The sequence below is a fragment of the Haemorhous mexicanus genome, chromosome 2 (genome assembly GCF_027477595.1).
Source record: "Haemorhous mexicanus isolate bHaeMex1 chromosome 2, bHaeMex1.pri, whole genome shotgun sequence".
Taxonomy (NCBI): domain Eukaryota; kingdom Metazoa; phylum Chordata; class Aves; order Passeriformes; family Fringillidae; genus Haemorhous; species Haemorhous mexicanus.
In genome coordinates, this window is record NC_082342.1 from 4,543,480 (window position 1) to 4,560,313 (window position 16,834).

Below are 16,834 nucleotides of genomic sequence, written 5' to 3' on the forward strand. Positions count from 1 at the left end.
TTCCTGTCTGATTCTTTTCAAGACATGCGAGGCCAACACAGCAAGTTTGCTTCAGAAGAAATGACTGGCACTCCTGCTACAGGCAGCACGTGGGGAAGAGGTGCAAGGAACTCCTTCTTCCTGCCATTCCTTCAAAACAGGCGGTGTAAGAGGTTCTGCCATGCTTGGAAACACCATGGGCAACACTTGCTGGCTTCTTGTATTATGAAGGATGGGGAATGGAGCCTCTGCAGGGTGCTCGGAGGGAGCAACAAAAAGGAAATGCAGAGACATGGCTATGCTTCACTTAAAAACCAGTTAGTTAAAAGTGCATTGGAGGGCATCTGAAATTTTGTCTCTGGCATTTGTGTCCGTGCAGTTATCTCATTTATCTCATTTGGGTGTGTCTGCCTAGCTGCCAAATCTGGGAAGGTATGTTTGTCATAGTGGTGGGAGAGCGAAGGGTGGAGGGAGCTGTGGGTTTCTGCAAGACAGATTGCAATTCTGTGCTTTGTTAAGACATTTGTTGAGGTTTTTAGTACAGCTCACCTGTCAGTGCCAGTATCTGAGGTTGTTCTGTCCACCTCTCTGCTTGGCTTTGGCTGCTGTTACCCACATCCTTTCCTGGAATTCACACCACTAACCAGCAGCTGTTACTATATTGGGCTTTTGACCTCCTGAAAATGGGGTTTCAACCCTTTCTGTTCCCACTCAAGCAGCTCAATTCTAAACTAAAAAAAAAAAAAAAAAAAGTGGGGGGGGGGGATAAGGTAACCACCAAAGAAACAACATTTGCATTTCAAAGATCAATCAACTCGAAAAGCCAACATCCTGTTTTGGGTTGCCTTTACACATCAGGTCTGACACTTGGCAGCCCGACAGGAAGCCAGCAAACGTGAGCAGCGTTTTTCTATGGGAAACTCGGGTTTTGAGCCCACCCTTTGCTAAGTGTGCCCCGAGCTGTCTGCCCGTGGCCCTCAGCACTAAACCAACGCCGTGGACGCTGAGCCTCGCCCTCTTCTTCGGCGACTTATCAGCAGGAAATGAACTCAGCTGGAACGCTTTGTACCATTGACATTTCTGTGCTCGGGTCCTGCAGCTGCAGCAGAGTGCTTCTGAGAGCACAGACACACAAACACACACGTGCCAACAGACACACGGACACACGTGTGCCAGGCTCTCTGCACCCCTGGGAACTGATGTCAGTGGGAAAGTCCCGTTACCAAAGGGAGTTAAATGGAGGGATGTGGTTATAAAGTGGCTCTCACTAAGCTGAATTGGAATGTGAGTTTGTGTGTTTTTTGTGCTGGCCACTTAAAAAAGTAGGTGGTAGAGACTAACTGAAAAACTGAATAAGTTGACGTGTTCCTGACTGTCAGCTGGTGCTTGAGTGCTAACATTGAGGTTCAGACTAACCAGGCTTCTTAATTAGGGTTTCCTTATTGCCAGGTTCTGGGAAAAGGCCTCTCCCTAAGCAGAGTAAAGTTAAAAAATGCTGTATGGCACAGGGAGCATGTCACCTCGTAATAATGAGATCACAATGAGGTAGATCACCCTGGTCCCACCAGGGGCTGATGGGTGGTGTTCAGATAACTGGTGTCATCTCTTGCAGCACCTGAATATTTTTGGAGAGCTCTTCTTTCTCCCAATCTGCTTGACTTCAGAGAACAAACTGAGGTGGGGTGTTAAGAGGCACAGCTGCATCCTATTGTACTCATGTAGTAGTGGAACAAATATTATCAGCATGAGCCACTGACAGCTTGCTTCCAGACTGGGCAGTTCCTCTATGGTTACTAGCTTTAGTACACCAGGCTTAATATAAACCAACAAAACCAGCCAGAACCTGGCTGCTCACACAATTCTGGGTATATGTGCTGTTTCTTAGTCTTCTCAGGCCAGTCCTACTGCCCATCTCTCAGTGTCCTAGAAAGCAGCATCACAAGCAGTGGCCCTTGCCAACAGCTTCCTCAGCATGCAGCCCAAGCTCTGACTGAACAGGATTTTCTGACTGAAAATGGAACAATATTTCTGTCCCTAACAGGTTCTGCACAGAGGAAGCTTGCCTTGACACTGCCTGTGTGGTGGCTGTCAAAAAAGTAAAAGGACTTTTGGCTGAACACCAGGCCAGCGCTATAATAACTTTGCCTATCTTCTAAAAAATACAGCAAAGAAAGAGTCAGAAGCCAAATTCCCAACCAAGGTAATTCAGGAAGTTTGAGGGCAAGAACAAATAAATGTCTTGTGCACGAGCATGCAACACCTCTCTGCTCAGCAAAGGTTTGTGCTGTGTGCCACTTGTAGCTGCAGCAGGGCTGATACCTCCTCAGGAGAGAATCCAACCAACATTTTTAGAAACAATTTGCATGGTGGGTCTCATGTGGCAGCAAGCATTGGTACTTCAAAGCACTGAGCACTTCAGCTTTTGCCAGAGCTGACTCACATGTCAGTCTCCTCTGTCACAGGCAGCGGCAAGTGACTTTAATCACCCCGGCAAGTGACTTTAATCACCCTGGCTGTCACTTGGATGCGGAGAGCCGCCCTGGCTCAGGAATCAAGCGCTGCACACAGCGAGACTGCACAGCCCCCGAGAGTTATCTGGACACAGAAAGGTTTCTGTTCACGGACAGACTGCATGACCTAGACAGGAAGCCTGGACCAGAGCACAGTTAGGCTGTGTCTGAGGAGAAACCATGCCCAGCCCATGCAGCAACCAGGCTGGCTGCAGAGAGAGCTGGCTCAGGGAAAACCAGCTCTGAAGAGGGCAGACGAAACATGAGACAAGCCAGGATGGAAACCTTGCCCGCTTTCTGACTAAAATACATCTTCTCCAGGAATACAGCCTGAAGCTCATCACATATAAAACACACTGGAATTAAGATAGTTCCATGAACTCGACCTTGGAGGAAGTAAACTTGGCTCCATTTATGGTGAGATATTACTGTCTATTTACTGGATTTTAAATGCAGTGAAGCACATGATTTGGAAAGGAGAACTAGTAGTGCCTACCAATACTTTCTTGACCCTGTTATGCAAGGATGCTGAGAGCTCCAAGACGATATTGCAGCACAACAGAGAGAATCCTTCTCCTTTCTCTCAGATCTAACTGAGGAAGTGAGAGAGCCTAGTGGCTGTACATCAGGGGTTTAGAGCATCCTTTTTTTCTTTCTTTTTTCCCTATGAAAATTTCAGTTTCTCCCGAGCATCTCCAGGAGAAGGCAGCAGCAGGAGGCTCCATGTGTGCTGGAGAGGAGGCAGGGATTTCTAACCATGCTCTGCAGGCAAGGAAAATACTGGAGGAAAAATGACTTTGTTCTACTTGTACAGGACAGCAAATAAATAGTAGGGAATAGATGGGTGGTGTATTTTCCTTGCTGAGTTCAGCCCAACGGGATGATCCATCTGGCCTGCTATAAGCTGTGGGTGCTGTGGGGCACCTGGGGCAGATGATGGTAACAGGAACAAGATAATTTGGCTTTCTCAGTGATACATTGCTACTTACATAGTGTGGACATACTTCGGTCCAGGTGGAAATATGAAAATCCACCATCTTTTAGGATAAGTTGAATCAAGTCTCAGTATTACCCCAGTTTAAAGCATCTCTTTATACAAACCTTTATAAGGTTACTGAGCACAAAGTGATGGATAAAATAAGCTGTTTATTTGGGTAAGTAATGTTGGAAGAGCCTTCACTGGAAGGTGGAATGGTGTTCAACTGACAAAACCAAGTCTTGCAGAGGCAAGGGCTCTGACATACACCCTGCAGTGTGCAAGAGGTAACGCCAGAGCTCTGCCTGGTGGCAAATCATTCTGTGGGCTTTGTGGCCCAAAACAGCTAGTCCCTGCTGCTCTGATTAAAGGATAAGGTTTTCCCAAGGGAAGGCTGGGCCTCAAACACCCGTGGTGGCACAGAACCACCTTTGAAGCTGATTTAGCAGTGGGCAGGGATAGTGGGGCCAAAGGATTGTAGAATGACAGAATCATTACGGTCGGGGAAGAACTTCAGGATCACCGAGTACACCTATTAACCCAGCACCCCGGGCTCACCATTAAAGCATGTCCTCAAGCGCCATATCCACGCGGTTTTGGGACACTTCCAGGATGTGACAGACTTCCCCAGGCACACAAAGCAGGGGCGATGCCAGGGGCCGGCTGCTGCCGGGCACCGCGCCATGGCCTATCCCGCGTCACTCTGACCCCGCAGAACGGGCCGGCTCCGAGCCGGAGGGTGTCGGAGGGGGCGGAACTGGCTCGGCACAGGCGGGAGCCGCAGGGGTATCTCCGCGACACAGCAGGGACATCCCGGGACATCGCCGAGAGCCGCGTCCCGCCAGCGCCTCCCGCAGGCCAGCGGGAGCGCTGCCACCACCTTCCCTTCTTCTCGCGCTGGTCCTTCAGGGAAACGGGATTGTCCGGGAATTCTGTGGGGCGGGGCCAGCGCGGTGAGGTCCGAGCAGGCCAACAGTGGCACCCTGGCCTGGAGCAGGAGTAGCGTGGCCAGCAGAAGCAGGGCAGGGATTGTCCCTCTGTACCCGGGCACACCTCGAATGCCGTGTCCAGTTCTGGGCCTCACTTCGGAAAAGGCCTTGAGGGGCTGGAGCGAGTCAGGGGAAGGGTCTGGAGCACGAGTGTTGTGAGAAGGCGCTGAGGGAGCTGGGGGTGTGAGTCTAGAGAGAAGGAGGCTCAGGGGGACCTTACTGCTCTACAAGCACCCGAAAGGACGGTGTGGCCAGGTGGGGTTTGGCCTCTGCTCCCAGGGAACGAGGGACGGGATGGGAGGACACGGCCTCAAGCTGTGCTGGGGAGGTTCAGGTTGGACACCAGGAAGAGTTTCTTCACAGAAAAGGTGATTAGATATTAGGATGGGCTGCTCCTTGGAGGCGTTGGAGTCACCGCCCCGGAGGTGTCCAGGGAAGGGCTGGCTGTGTCACTCGGTGCCATGCTCCGGGGCACTCGGCGGTGTTGGGTCCCAGCCTGGACTCGGCGATTTTGGGGTCTTTTCCATCCATTCGGTGACGCACAGCAGGGCTCTCATTGGCTGCCGGGCCGCCCGTGACTCCGCCCCCTCCCGGGCCGCGCTGTCCCGGTTGTTTACCTCGTCTGCGCTCATTGACCCGCCTTCAGCGGCTCTCATTGGCTGAGAACAGCGAACCTCGCAAGTCTATTGGCTGGAAGCGGGGGTGGTGGCTCTTCACTCCCGAGGTTTTCGCTCATTGGCTCGAGGGGGCGGACAGTGATGCTCTCATTGGTGAGGCAGGGCGAGGCTCCGCCCCTCCCGGCGGGTGGGTGGGCGGTACGGGCGGGCCCGGCAGTCGGATGTCCCGGTGCGCGGCTGTCGGGGCAGCGATGTCCGTGTCCTCAGCGATGGCGCGGCTGCTGCTCCTGTGCGCCACATCGGGGCTGCTGCTGGCGGCCTTGGCGGCCATCCCGCCGCCCGAGGAGGCGGCGCGCATGGCGCGCTACGTCCTGCACAGCTGTGACTGGGGCGCGCTGGCCACGCTGTCGGCGCAGGAGGGGCTGCGCGGCCGCCCCTTCGCCAACATCTTCTCCCTCAGCGACGGCCCGCCCGGGCCCTGCGGCGGCAGCGGCGTCCCCTACCTGTACCTGACCGACATGGAGATCTCCGTGCAGGACCTGGAGGTGAGCGGGGCCTGGGAGGGCGGTGACACCGCGGGTGCGAAGTGACCCCAGGGAGGACGCTCGGAGAAGCACCCGGGGTACTCAGGCCGGCGCTCAGCAGCAGGTGGTGATTGCAAGGCAGTGTGACAGCGCTGGTTCACGGAGCCACGGAATTGCTGGGGCTGGAAGGGACCTCTGGAGATCCTTCAGCCCAACCCCCTGCCACGACAGGGTCACCTCGGGCAGGTGTCACAGGAACGTGTCCAGGTAGGGCTCTCCAGAGAGGGAGACTCCGCCACCTCCGTGGGCAGCTGTTCCAGTGCCATGCCACCCTCAGCGTACAATTCTTCCTCATCTGTGTTTCTGTTTATGACTCTTCCAGGGATGTCGCCCCGTTTGTCACCCCTGGGGACAATTATTAGCCCTTGAGCAGTGCTGTCTGTGGTGACAGCCAGGAGGGCTCCTGAGAGGTTCCTGCTGATCGTGGTCTTGAGAAAGGGCAGAATTAGGCAGAGGAGTGTCTGCAGCTTCCAGAAGCACTGAGCAAAGAAATGAGGCACCACGGAATATTTGAACTGAGAAAATTTCACACACAACAAAGTCAAAAGGACTGGAACTTGTCAGTGTGGGACCTAAGCAAAGAGAGTTCTTACAGAGCCAGCTGAAGGAATAGTTATTAAGTCTCTAGAGCTTACCGTAAAGGGAAGCACACATGGAAAGGCAGCTTTGGCATGCTGAGACTCTGAGTCTGTAATTTGCCTTGTCCCAGAACTTTTGTGGCCAAGAGTTTGCAAAAAACTTAATGAAATAGCAGTTGTATGCCTCCTTTATTGGGTTTGTTTGTTTGTTTTCGTAAATTACAATATTAGTCAACACAAAAGAATGGTAATTTTTTTGACTGTTTTATCATTTTTTGTTTGTTCCCTGTCAGGTTTTAGTTTGTTACCTTAAGATAGCATTCAGACATATAATTAAGCTGTAGAGAGTCTAATTCATTTTGCCTGATACCTTTCTTTTTGTCCCAAATACAGCTGTTTGCTTTCAGAATAACATAAAACCCACGGTATAAACTAGTAATGACTATTTCCTTCAGAAGGCTCCTCAACAGGTCCTTATTTTGCTGCTTCAGGACAGAAACTCTTGACACGTGATAGTCACAGGCAAGGGAGAAGGTGCGAGTAATCATGACTCAGCTTTTTGGGAGTTAGGCAACTTCCTATCTCTCAAGTGGCTGCTTCTGTTTCATGAGGTCACCGGTGCTCTCCGTAGTGTTCAAGTGACTGTGGAGGGTTTCTCTTGGACTTGAGCCCTTCTAATGAAACTTCTCAAAGCAGGGGAACTTCCCTTACTGGGAGATAATGACCCTTAGTACATGGCATTCTGCAATCCTGTTTGGCACCAGTGCTTTTCAAGCCATGGTCACCAAATTAGTTTTTAGAAAAACAATCAGATATGGGTTCTTTAATCCTTCAAGTTAGGTGTTTCACTTTAATACTCTGAATTTTTTTTTAAACCTGGTTTTCAAAGTTCACTTTAAATGGCAAAAGAGCTGTTTGGGAGAGCTAGGAGGCTGTTATGAAGAGATGTTTGTTTTTGTTCTAAGTAATTTTACCAACAGTTGTGAAGTTCACTTGGTTGCCTTCTCAGTAACACTTTACCCTTCCAGAATTTACCTGATGAAGTTCACTGTATGTTCTTGTCTTCTGTACTGTCCTTTGTGTCTGTAAATTGTAATATATCATCATTTGCATGTGAAATAGGTGGGTTGAATCCAGAGTTTTAAGGAGTCTTGTTCTGTGATGTTTGCATTTTATGTTAACAAGCTTCAGCACACCTCTGAACTGGGCTTTATTTCAGATTCAGAGCTCACCCAAGGAGCCTTTCAGATGTAGTTAGGAAAAGGTGGTGACGGCTCTGCTCTTTTTGCCAGTATTATTGAGTTGAGTAAAGTTCCAAGAGCTGAGTAAAATACCAAGAGCTGAAAATGTGGTCGGTATGACATTTTTTTCCCATAAGAAAAGTAAGCATAAACCTCTTACCATACTTCTTCCATTTCAGGTCAACTCAAATGCCTCCTTGACTGTGTCTTTGGCACAGACTCCTTACTGCAGGAAGCACAGATATGATCCCCAGAACCCCCTCTGTGCCCACATCATCTTTGTTGGGAGCATTGTAAAGGTAAGCAGCTGAAAGCTGACACTGGGCAGGGTTGTGTGCATCAAATAGAGATTTGTTTAGTGGAGGGAGAGGAGAAAGGTGAGAAATTCTGTGCAGAAGCATATGCTGAGGTGTTCTGTGCTGTGATACCCAAAGGCCAGCTCATAGTTTGTGGGAGGAAACTAAAAGGAAAAAAAAGTTAACCCTTGATTATTGCAGGAGCGCTGTTGACATGTCTTTAGCAAGGAATTTGGGGAGACAATAATGCAGGAAATCTCTCTTATTCATGTCAATGTGTTCTGAAACTAAGAAGTCTGAGGCCATTATTTTGAAAAAACCTTTATACTTCATTCACATCTCTCTTGCTCAGTTAAATTCTTTGGTTCAAGCAGTGTGATGTGCCTTCTTCTGAAACGCTGTTGAAGTAAAAACTCTGTTGAAATAAATACTAACCTGAGCTACACAGTTGCAGATATTATAGACAAAAAGTGCGCATTGTGTGATCTGGTGGCATTGCTGCCAGGGCAGTGTTCTTTTGTGCACCAGTACTTTGGTGTCTTGTAGGAGGAATTGAGAACTGCATGTGTTATTCATTGAAGATCCTAATCCTGTTATTGGGGTAATGATTGAGATGAGAAGGATAAGAACTAGTCATCACTACTCTCTCTTACTTGTCTCAATTCTTATTTGGTGTTTTCACAGCTCTGATATTTGCACATAGCACTCATCAGTCTTGTAGTTTCATTCCTGAGTTTCTCATTAATAATGGAGTTGATTTGATTTAGGTGTTTTTTCTTGTATATATACCCAGAGCTCTAAATTGTTGATTTCACCCTTTAAATATCTGCCCATTGTGCAGATGTTCAGTGCCATCACACTTTTTAGCTTCCCTTCTCTGTAGATTCTGTTATACCATCCCATTTGTGTTTGTGTGTTTGCAGGTGTCTGAGCGCAGTTGTATCTCTTTCTGTCAGTTTGAATGAGCAGGTGCAGAGGAGGTGAAATTATACCTAAAACATCACATTACAATAATTCACCTAGCATCCATACTTTTCTGTTTTGTGGTTTGTTTAAAGATTTATTCTTATGTTGATGAAATACTCTCTTGCTCATGCTAACTCTAAAAGCAGCATTTTGATTTAATGTTGAAATCCACTACTTTGTAAGTGTTGTCTGTCGCACACAGTTGCCCACCACACTGAAGATGAGCAGACTCAGCCACAGTAATGAGCCCCTTGGGACAAGGCATGGCTGGACTAAAAAAACCACACTGCAGTCAGCAGTGGTTTTTTAGCTAAAACTCATCTTTACATGGCTATCTTACTGTACTATTTTTCTGAGTTTTGTTTAGGTAAATGATTCAGAAGCAGACTTAGCCAAAAAAGCATTGTTCAGTCGCCACCCTGAAATGGAAAGTTGGCCCAAGGATCACAACTGGTTCTTTGCCAAATTCAACATCACCAATATTTGGGTCCTGGACTACTTTGGTGGATTGAAAATTGTGACACCAGAAGAGTACTACAGTGTCAAGCCTTAGTAAGTACTGAAGTTTTTCATGGCTAACTCTCATTATATTTCACAACTGTAAACTTCTGTTGTTAACAGGGAGGAGTGACTCCTGTAGAATTGGCACAGTCACTGTCCTCTGTTTGAATTAATTGCAAGACAGATGATGTTTTGGTCTAATAATTAATAATAGTGAGACTCTTCAGCATTTCTGAAGCTTTATTAATGGGATTGCAGCAATATTGCTGATACTTTCAAAAGAAAATTGCTGTTGAATCTGTCCTTATGATTTTGAAGTGTAGAGAAATTGTCTTCTATTGTCTACATAAAACCAAGTCTTCAAAACTTTAAATATAGTTTAGCACAGTCAACATGAATTATGCATTCATTTCACTCTTATTCTTACTCTTTGTAGGTGGAAGAAGATCCTTGGTGATGCTGATATGGAAATGAATGACTTTGGCTATTTCATGAAAGATTTATTTTTTCTATGTAGTTTAGAGCTGAAATAATAATATAATAAATCAAACACCTTGCATTGTTAATGAGCATGTATTACCCTTATGAAGCAGATTTAAATTCTCACTAACTTGAATCATGTCACAATGAAAAACTTTTGGGCATAAGCAATAACTAAATTTTATTCATTGGATGTGAATTTGGAAAGGTATCTGACAGTGTGCATTCAGAAATGTTGTGTTTACTGTAATCTAAAGGATTAGTCCAGTTCTAAAGTGCCTTAGTTAAGTAATGTTTCTGAGCACTTTCCAATATTATTTCATTTTTAATAGTTTAGAATTTTATGGTGAAGTTCTACAGGATGGCTCAGCTGGTGGAATGGAAGGCATTGTCTGTATTACAGTGGCAAATGATGTGCTGAGTTTCCAAATCCTGTTAAGAACTTTCTCTACACGCTGATAAACTCACTTTTTTGAGCCATTTTTCTGTTTTATTGAATGTGCTGAAGAATCCAGTTGTGTTCGTGCCAGCTGTACTTATACCTCAGGATGAGTTCTTGGTAATTCCTCAGCTGATTATGTGCCCTGACTCTGTAATAGAAGCAGATCAGTTGTACCTAAAATATCTGACTCAAGAAGAGTAGTGTCTTGTAAATTCAGTGAGAATGTTGTGAAGGATAAATGTTTTCTGATTGAGATTCTGAAATACTCAGCTTTGTTAATCTGATCAAATGGCAGTTCATCAGCTTTTGTACCTCTCAACAGCAGAACTGAGCAGATTTTGAGGTCTGGAAGCCTTAGACAGCAATTTTGGATTAGTAACTCAGAAAAGAAAAAGAAGCAATACAGTTTGACACAAATGATTCATGATTTGTAGAGAATGAAAATTAATGAAAGGTGTGCTTAATTCTGTGTTAAAGTAAGTTACACCCAACCACAACAACCACCTTTTTAACATCCTCTCCAATTTGCCGTGTGCCGAGTTCACCAGCACTAAAAAGTATTTATGAACAAACAAGTTGATTTTACAGTGAGCAAATATTACCTAGTTGACCTAGAGTAATGAATTTAGACTCCTTAGAGGAGGCTGATATATAAAACAGTGGGATTTGTCATGTAAGATCCCTGTATCTTAATGTTCTTGTTATATCACTCCTTTTCTCAGATACTGGGATGATTAGTGAAAGTATTTTTTATGTAACTTATTAAGAGTTCTTTCTTCATAAGGGGAAGGAAGCTACTTGGTACTGTTTTACTGTTCTGTTCTACTATTTTAAAACTAATTTAGGGTAAAAAACTTACAATATAGAAACCATTTCTGTTGAATAGGTAACACTGATATTTAATGTGAAATTGAAAAAAAACTTGTATAAGGTATGACAGTTGTGAAAACTCAAATGAATCTCTGTCATGGACTCAATACTTTCTGTGAGGACACCTGAATGCATTACGTTTAACCCTGTAATTTCTGATGTGTGAGACTGATGATGCTGGGCTTTTGTTAAAATTAAAATATTTTTTTGACAAGTGGTGTCAAGTTTTATTTATTGCATGTCCCAGAATTATTCTCTCCCTCCTGCTCTCTTTCATACAAGCACTCTCTTTTCAGTGTTCTTGTTTTACTGTTTTTCTGATGTCTTTCATTCTTGCTAGAATTAATGGGGAAATGTCCCTACTTACACCTGCCTTCCCCTCCTTGGATTAAATCTGTGTCTTCATACTTCACATGCTTTCCTGCATCTAATGCTGTGAAATGAAAAATTGCAAAGGCAAATGCCATCATTCCACACATCCCCAACTTCTTTCTTCCACCAGCTGCTTTTGCAGCCAGATTCCATGGCTGGTAAGGCAGGGGGAGAAGCCGGAACGGTCCTGACATTGCATAAACAATAAAACATTGGTGTGTTATCAGGGTTGTTTTAAGCACAAATTCAAAACACAGCCCCAAGCAAACTAAGACAAAAAAACCCCAACCACAAAACCCAAATCTCCATCCCAGCCCAAACCAGTACACCACTTTCAAAAGTATTGCTTTCACTTGAGGGTTTGGTGTAGAATAAGGCTGGCTTTGTTTGTGGTTTTCTTTTCCTTTTACTATCAATTCCCAAGTATTTTCTCTTTGGAAGTGGAAGGGCCTTTTTTGGTAACAGTAAGATCTTAAAACAGTTTTGTAATGCTACTGCAACAGCTGTAGCTCATCCAAATCTCTTCACCTGTGAAATCTGGGAAGACCCCAACCAGTTGTTTCTTTGGGAAAATGGTGAACAGTAGACTGGTTAAGCTACATGTACAGACCTGGATTTGAGGGTCAATTAGAGAAGAACTCTGGAGCTGTATGTGTGCATCTCACTGGATACTTTTTGGTGTGGTTTATATGTAGTAGTGGAATGTAAAGCAGTTCAGCTTATCAATCTCCTGCCTTGGTAGTAGGTGTGTAAATGTTTATATCACCAATCCAAGAAAGTTATCAGCTGGTCCTGTTTTTCCTCACCTTTTTTCCCTGTGCTCACCTTCATTCTGTTCAGCTCATTCAGGAATTGTTTGAGAGCATACTTCCTTTTTTCCTGCCATCCAAGAGTAATACTGTGGCTTAGAACAGAAGAGGCTGAGTGTAATCAATTGATACAGCTGTAAGAAATGAATCAGTGTTTTGATTTCAGTGTGTATCCTCTGCCAGGGCATTCTTGGAGTACCTGAGCATATCCTCAACAGCAATGAAGTCAGCCTCCCCAGCTGGGAGGCACCTGCACTCACGGGAATCTGACACAGGATAACTGCAGGCACCTCACTAAGCCACAGGATGTTTGTTAGCTGGAATCTAATAAGGGTAATCACAACCTGTCATGTTCTACTTCCTACTACATGTTCTTCCTTCTATTGATCTTGCTTATTGACGTGTTTGTGTTTCTACTTCTTGATTTTCAATTTGTTTCTTATGTTTTAAAGGACTTGTGCCCAGTAGGCTCTTGCAGCATGTAACACCATTACACAATAGATCTTAAATATATCAAGTATTCATTTAATCCTTTCTTCAGTTCTCTCTGGAATTAATTTCTTAGCTGTGGTCTTCACAATAAAATAGAGGTAGGTCAAGCAGAGTATCAGACTACACAAAAAGTGTTATTTGTAACTTAATGGATTAATTTGTCTGCCAAAGGTTTTTCCTGAGCAAAAATATTGAATCAAGATAAAACCCAATGAAGTGATATATTGTTGTTGAACACAAGAGGGTGCCACAGACTTACATTCGGCTGGAGTGTTAAATTTTTAATACTTAAAAGTGGTTATTGAATTCATCATAACTCAAAGATGCTGGAAAAGCAAACGACGGGGGCATAATATGAACAAATTCTTTTTCTACAGTGCTTTACATTATGAATGCTCCCCTCCATAAACACGGCAGCCTGCTGGCTGCAAAAAAAAAGGAGCATTCATCATTTTTTTGTGTTTTGTAATCATTTTGTGCTACGGAGAGCTCAGAAGTAATATCCATGAAAATGATTTAAAGGTTTTTAAATTAAGTAACTCTAGTAAAGGAAATGGAGGCAGGTATAGAATGCCTCGGAACATCGACTGGGAGCAGCCGGCTCCAGACTCAACAATGTTTATTTCTGTCAAATCCAGAGAGAGGGGGTTCATTAGTGTGACTATGCTTTGGCTTAGGCTTATTATGAGCTGAATTAAACCACTTGACTCTGATTTGTAATTTCCAACAGCTAATTAATCTTGGGTTCTTCAAGTGCCCCCAGGCTGCTCTCTGGTGCTTTGGGCTGCCCTGATGATGTGCAGGTGTTTGGGTGATGAGGCAGAGCTGGGAAAAGCCTGAAGCTTTCCCTTTTTCCACGAGGGCTGTGGTAGAGCTCAGGCTCTTGTTGCTTGCTCAGTCCTCAGTGTTGGCCTTAAGTCTGAGTGACCCTGATTGCCGTCATGCAACCTCTGCTCTTCTCCAGGAACTGTGCCACTGCTTCTTTTGGGGTTGAGATCACTGCCCTGCCATCCTTGCCAGCTCCTCTGCTTGGGTGGAGCATCCTTGGCTCTCTCTAATAATTGTATTTTCTCTGCTGGGGAGCTCAGCCCTTGAGTTTCTCATGCAAGCCTCTTGCAGTTACTCTCAGGGCTTTTTGACTCAAGAACTTCTGTGTCTAGAAGCTTCCTCAGAGTTTCAATTGGTGTGTAAAAAGATTAGGCTGTATTAATTCTGGGTGTAGGGGTTAATGTTCTTTACAGATTGATATTCTGTGGAAACAAGGCTTAGGTAACATTTCCGGGTACTTGTCTTTGTCAGATTTGTTTTTACTTTGTTGGATTCAGATTTGAAATGGGGAGTTTGACCTCAAAGCTAGCAAGCTCCTATAAATGTCGTGACAACTGTGAGCTGGGGAGAGGAAACAAACCCTAGTTCACATATATTAAAGTCATATTTTGAAAATTTGAGTTTCATTAGTTGTGCTGATTTTAGAGTTGGAGTGCCCTGGTTGAGTGTTACTGGGTATGCAGTTAGTACCAGAAGGGGTGTAATTCTCTATTGTTCAGGGGATATCAGGCTGTAATGAAAGAACCTGAGAGCTGTGATGATGACTCTGAGTTATTTTCTTCCTCTAGTTCTTAATATCCTACATTTAAAAGCCTCAAAAATTTCCCATTATTATTTGCTTCTGATTCTTGCAGCTGCTAGACTTAGTTTTGCACGGCATTTCTCCAGTTCAAACAAAAGAGATGCCACATTTCTGGTGGTGGCCCCAACAGCTGCTGTGGGTCTTGTGGAAAGAGGAGAGTCTCTCCCTTGACCTCAGAAGTATTGTCAGTGTATTCACACAGGTCTAGAACCACTTCATGTTATTTTTGCTACTGTCACTGACTCAGATTGTAAATTTACTTTGCATGATTACGTTTCCCTTCCCCTTATCTATAAGAAATGTAGATACCAGTTTGTAGAACTCGTGTAAAATACTTGTAACTCATCTTGATACCCTTAGATGACAGGAATGCTTTATTTGAAGAATAAGATGACTTGGTTTTAATCTGTGAGTAATTAATTTTAAGGCTTTTTAAAATAAATCTGTGATTGCTACAAGCACAGAGTAACTTGACAAAACCAAACAGAGGGGGTGTGTGTACAAAGGGGGAGAGAGACAGTGTCAAGAAATAGTGTGTAATTGCATATCTAAGCACGTATATTTATGCGAAAACATTGAAGATAATTTGTGTTTATGTATTGTTTTGCCAATGGAACCTGTTAAACATCTTCAAGTGTTAACAAGTAACTGTTTCTAGATTGAAAGATGGCAATTGTTTAGAGATCAGACAGAGAAACAGTTGCACAAACCCTGCATTGTATGATTATAGGAATATTGCACACTAATTTCCTGTTGTCTTTTAGCCAAAAAACAGTTGCCTAATCAAGCATGAATTGGATATTTTTATTTGTTTTAAAATCTTAAATTAATTTCAGTTAATTTAATTTTTTTCCTCAGGTAAGCATTTGAAGCGTGCAGGAGAGGTGTGTGTTAGGGGTTAAGAGAAGAAGAGAATAAAGGAGGAGTAGATACTTGCCACAGACCTTAAAATTTGGCTTCACAGTATTTTTATAAAAGGCATAGCCTGATAAGTCATATTCTGTACAGCCATGCAAGAAAATACTGAAGATGTTCTATAATTAAAAAAGAGTGTTTTGAGAATGTGTGTAGTGATAAAGTCACAGAATTTTTCTACATAAGTTGCAATGTTTTTGGGGAAATTCACCTGCAATTAAAAGGGTTGTTGATGATGCAAGAGAGAGTAGCTTGAGTAACTGAAAAGAAAAGAAGCTCTGTTCCTCCTCCTTAAAATATGACATAAGCAGTGGTCTCTTGAGTACATTAACAACAACAAAATCCAGAGCAGATCATAAAGGTGTCACTAGGGAGGGAAAAATTGGGTATTACAGATTCAGTAGTCTCAAAATTGAGCATTCAAAGAGGGTTCATTTTAACTTGCTCCTAACAACTCCTTTATAGGTTTCCAAAAACCCTGTTGCATAGAAGATTTTAAGACCATAGCAGGAAAAAGGAAACTGCCAGTCACAAAAATCCCTGAAATAATGACTAGAGATATGTTTTTGCATCGCATCAGGGCTTGTTTATAATCTCCCATCGGGAACGTGCGCTCCTGGCCATATTTGTCTTTGTGCTCCTGCACAGGTGTCCCTTTTTATGTTTGGGGTTTTTGGTTTGGTTTTTTTTTTTTCTTGTTGCACATGTCAGGGTTTCTATTTGCTCAATGCAGCTGCAAGGAGTAGTGACAGTCAGGTGGGTTTTCCTTGGAAAAGCAGTATTTTCATACACAAAGGGGAGCAGTTGTAACAAAGCAACTCCTTCTGTCTCCCTGTTGGGAGCTGCAAAGCAAGACCCGTAGTTAGACACTGTCTTCTTTCTAGCTCTCCATTTGCTGGCGAAAGTGCAGGGCAGGGACTAATCCTCTTGGAATGCAGCCATCACCACTAAATAAGTATTAATTGCTGCATTCCAAGGGGATTAGCACAGTTGAACCCAATTATAGCAAATCGAAGCTGCACTGTAAGGCACTACAGTGCATTGAGATGCAGTGAAGCAGTGTAGGACTGTCAGTCTCCAACATTTTATCAATAAAAATTGTGGGCTTATACACTATAAACAGCAGACCATTTCTTTTCAGTGTCTTAGTCTGAGTGGCATGCCTGGCTGGAAGCTACAGCCTGCTCACCAGTGAAAATTGTTGCTTTTTTAAACACCCATTGTCTTTGTGTGAACATCTCAGAAACGTTTTTAATACTTGTTGAGTTAATTATGGCACTGCAAGCATCACTCCTTGCTGGACCAGGGGCAAGGCTCTGTAGTCTGTCTGGATTCTCTCACCTCTGAAGTCGGCCAGCTCCTTCATCAGGTGATGTAGGAATTAATTTTGCCTGCAAGTGTTAGCTGTATCAAATAGGCTTAGTAGAGCTCCTGATAACTGACCTGTTCTCAATCCCAGCAGTCTGCAGTGATGATTACAGGCATATCTCTGTGGTAGCAATACAGGAGCCAGAGGGCAGTGTGTAGTTATATATATTTTTTTAATCCTCAGCTTGACTGTGGTGTGGGTTTGTTTTTTTTTTTTAG

The 16,834-nt window shown here is 44.1% G+C and overlaps 1 protein-coding gene and 1 long non-coding RNA gene across 2 annotated transcripts; both read left to right on the forward strand.

The window, feature by feature from the left end:
• The first annotated feature begins 2,307 nt into the window (after nucleotides 1-2,307).
• LOC132340868 (uncharacterized) lies at nucleotides 2,308-3,330 on the forward strand. Its single transcript, XR_009490023.1, has 2 exons — nucleotides 2,308-2,906; nucleotides 3,169-3,330. It is a non-coding gene; the product is annotated as an uncharacterized LOC132340868 (long non-coding RNA).
• A 1,939-nt stretch (nucleotides 3,331-5,269) lies between these two features.
• Nucleotides 5,270-9,289, forward strand: CREG1 (cellular repressor of E1A stimulated genes 1). The gene is made up of 3 exons (XM_059872032.1): nucleotides 5,270-5,616; nucleotides 7,654-7,773; nucleotides 9,104-9,289. Exons 1-3 carry the CDS (start codon nucleotides 5,293-5,295, stop codon nucleotides 9,287-9,289), a joined length of 630 nt encoding a protein of 209 aa, XP_059728015.1. The 5' UTR covers nucleotides 5,270-5,292.
• Nucleotides 9,290-16,834: the final 7,545 nt, after the last annotated feature.

Excerpts from the sequence above, each read along its gene's own strand:
- CREG1 (XM_059872032.1), top strand. The coding sequence starts at position 5,293 with ATGTCCCGGTGCGCGGCTGTCGGGGCAGCGATGTCCGTGTCCTCAGCG. Across the intron at positions 5,617-7,653 it reads TCTCCGTGCAGGACCTGGAG|GTCAACTCAAATGCCTCCTT; the intron begins GTGAGCGGGGCC and ends CTTCCATTTCAG. Across the intron at positions 7,774-9,103 it reads TTGTTGGGAGCATTGTAAAG|GTAAATGATTCAGAAGCAGA; the intron begins GTAAGCAGCTGA and ends AGTTTTGTTTAG.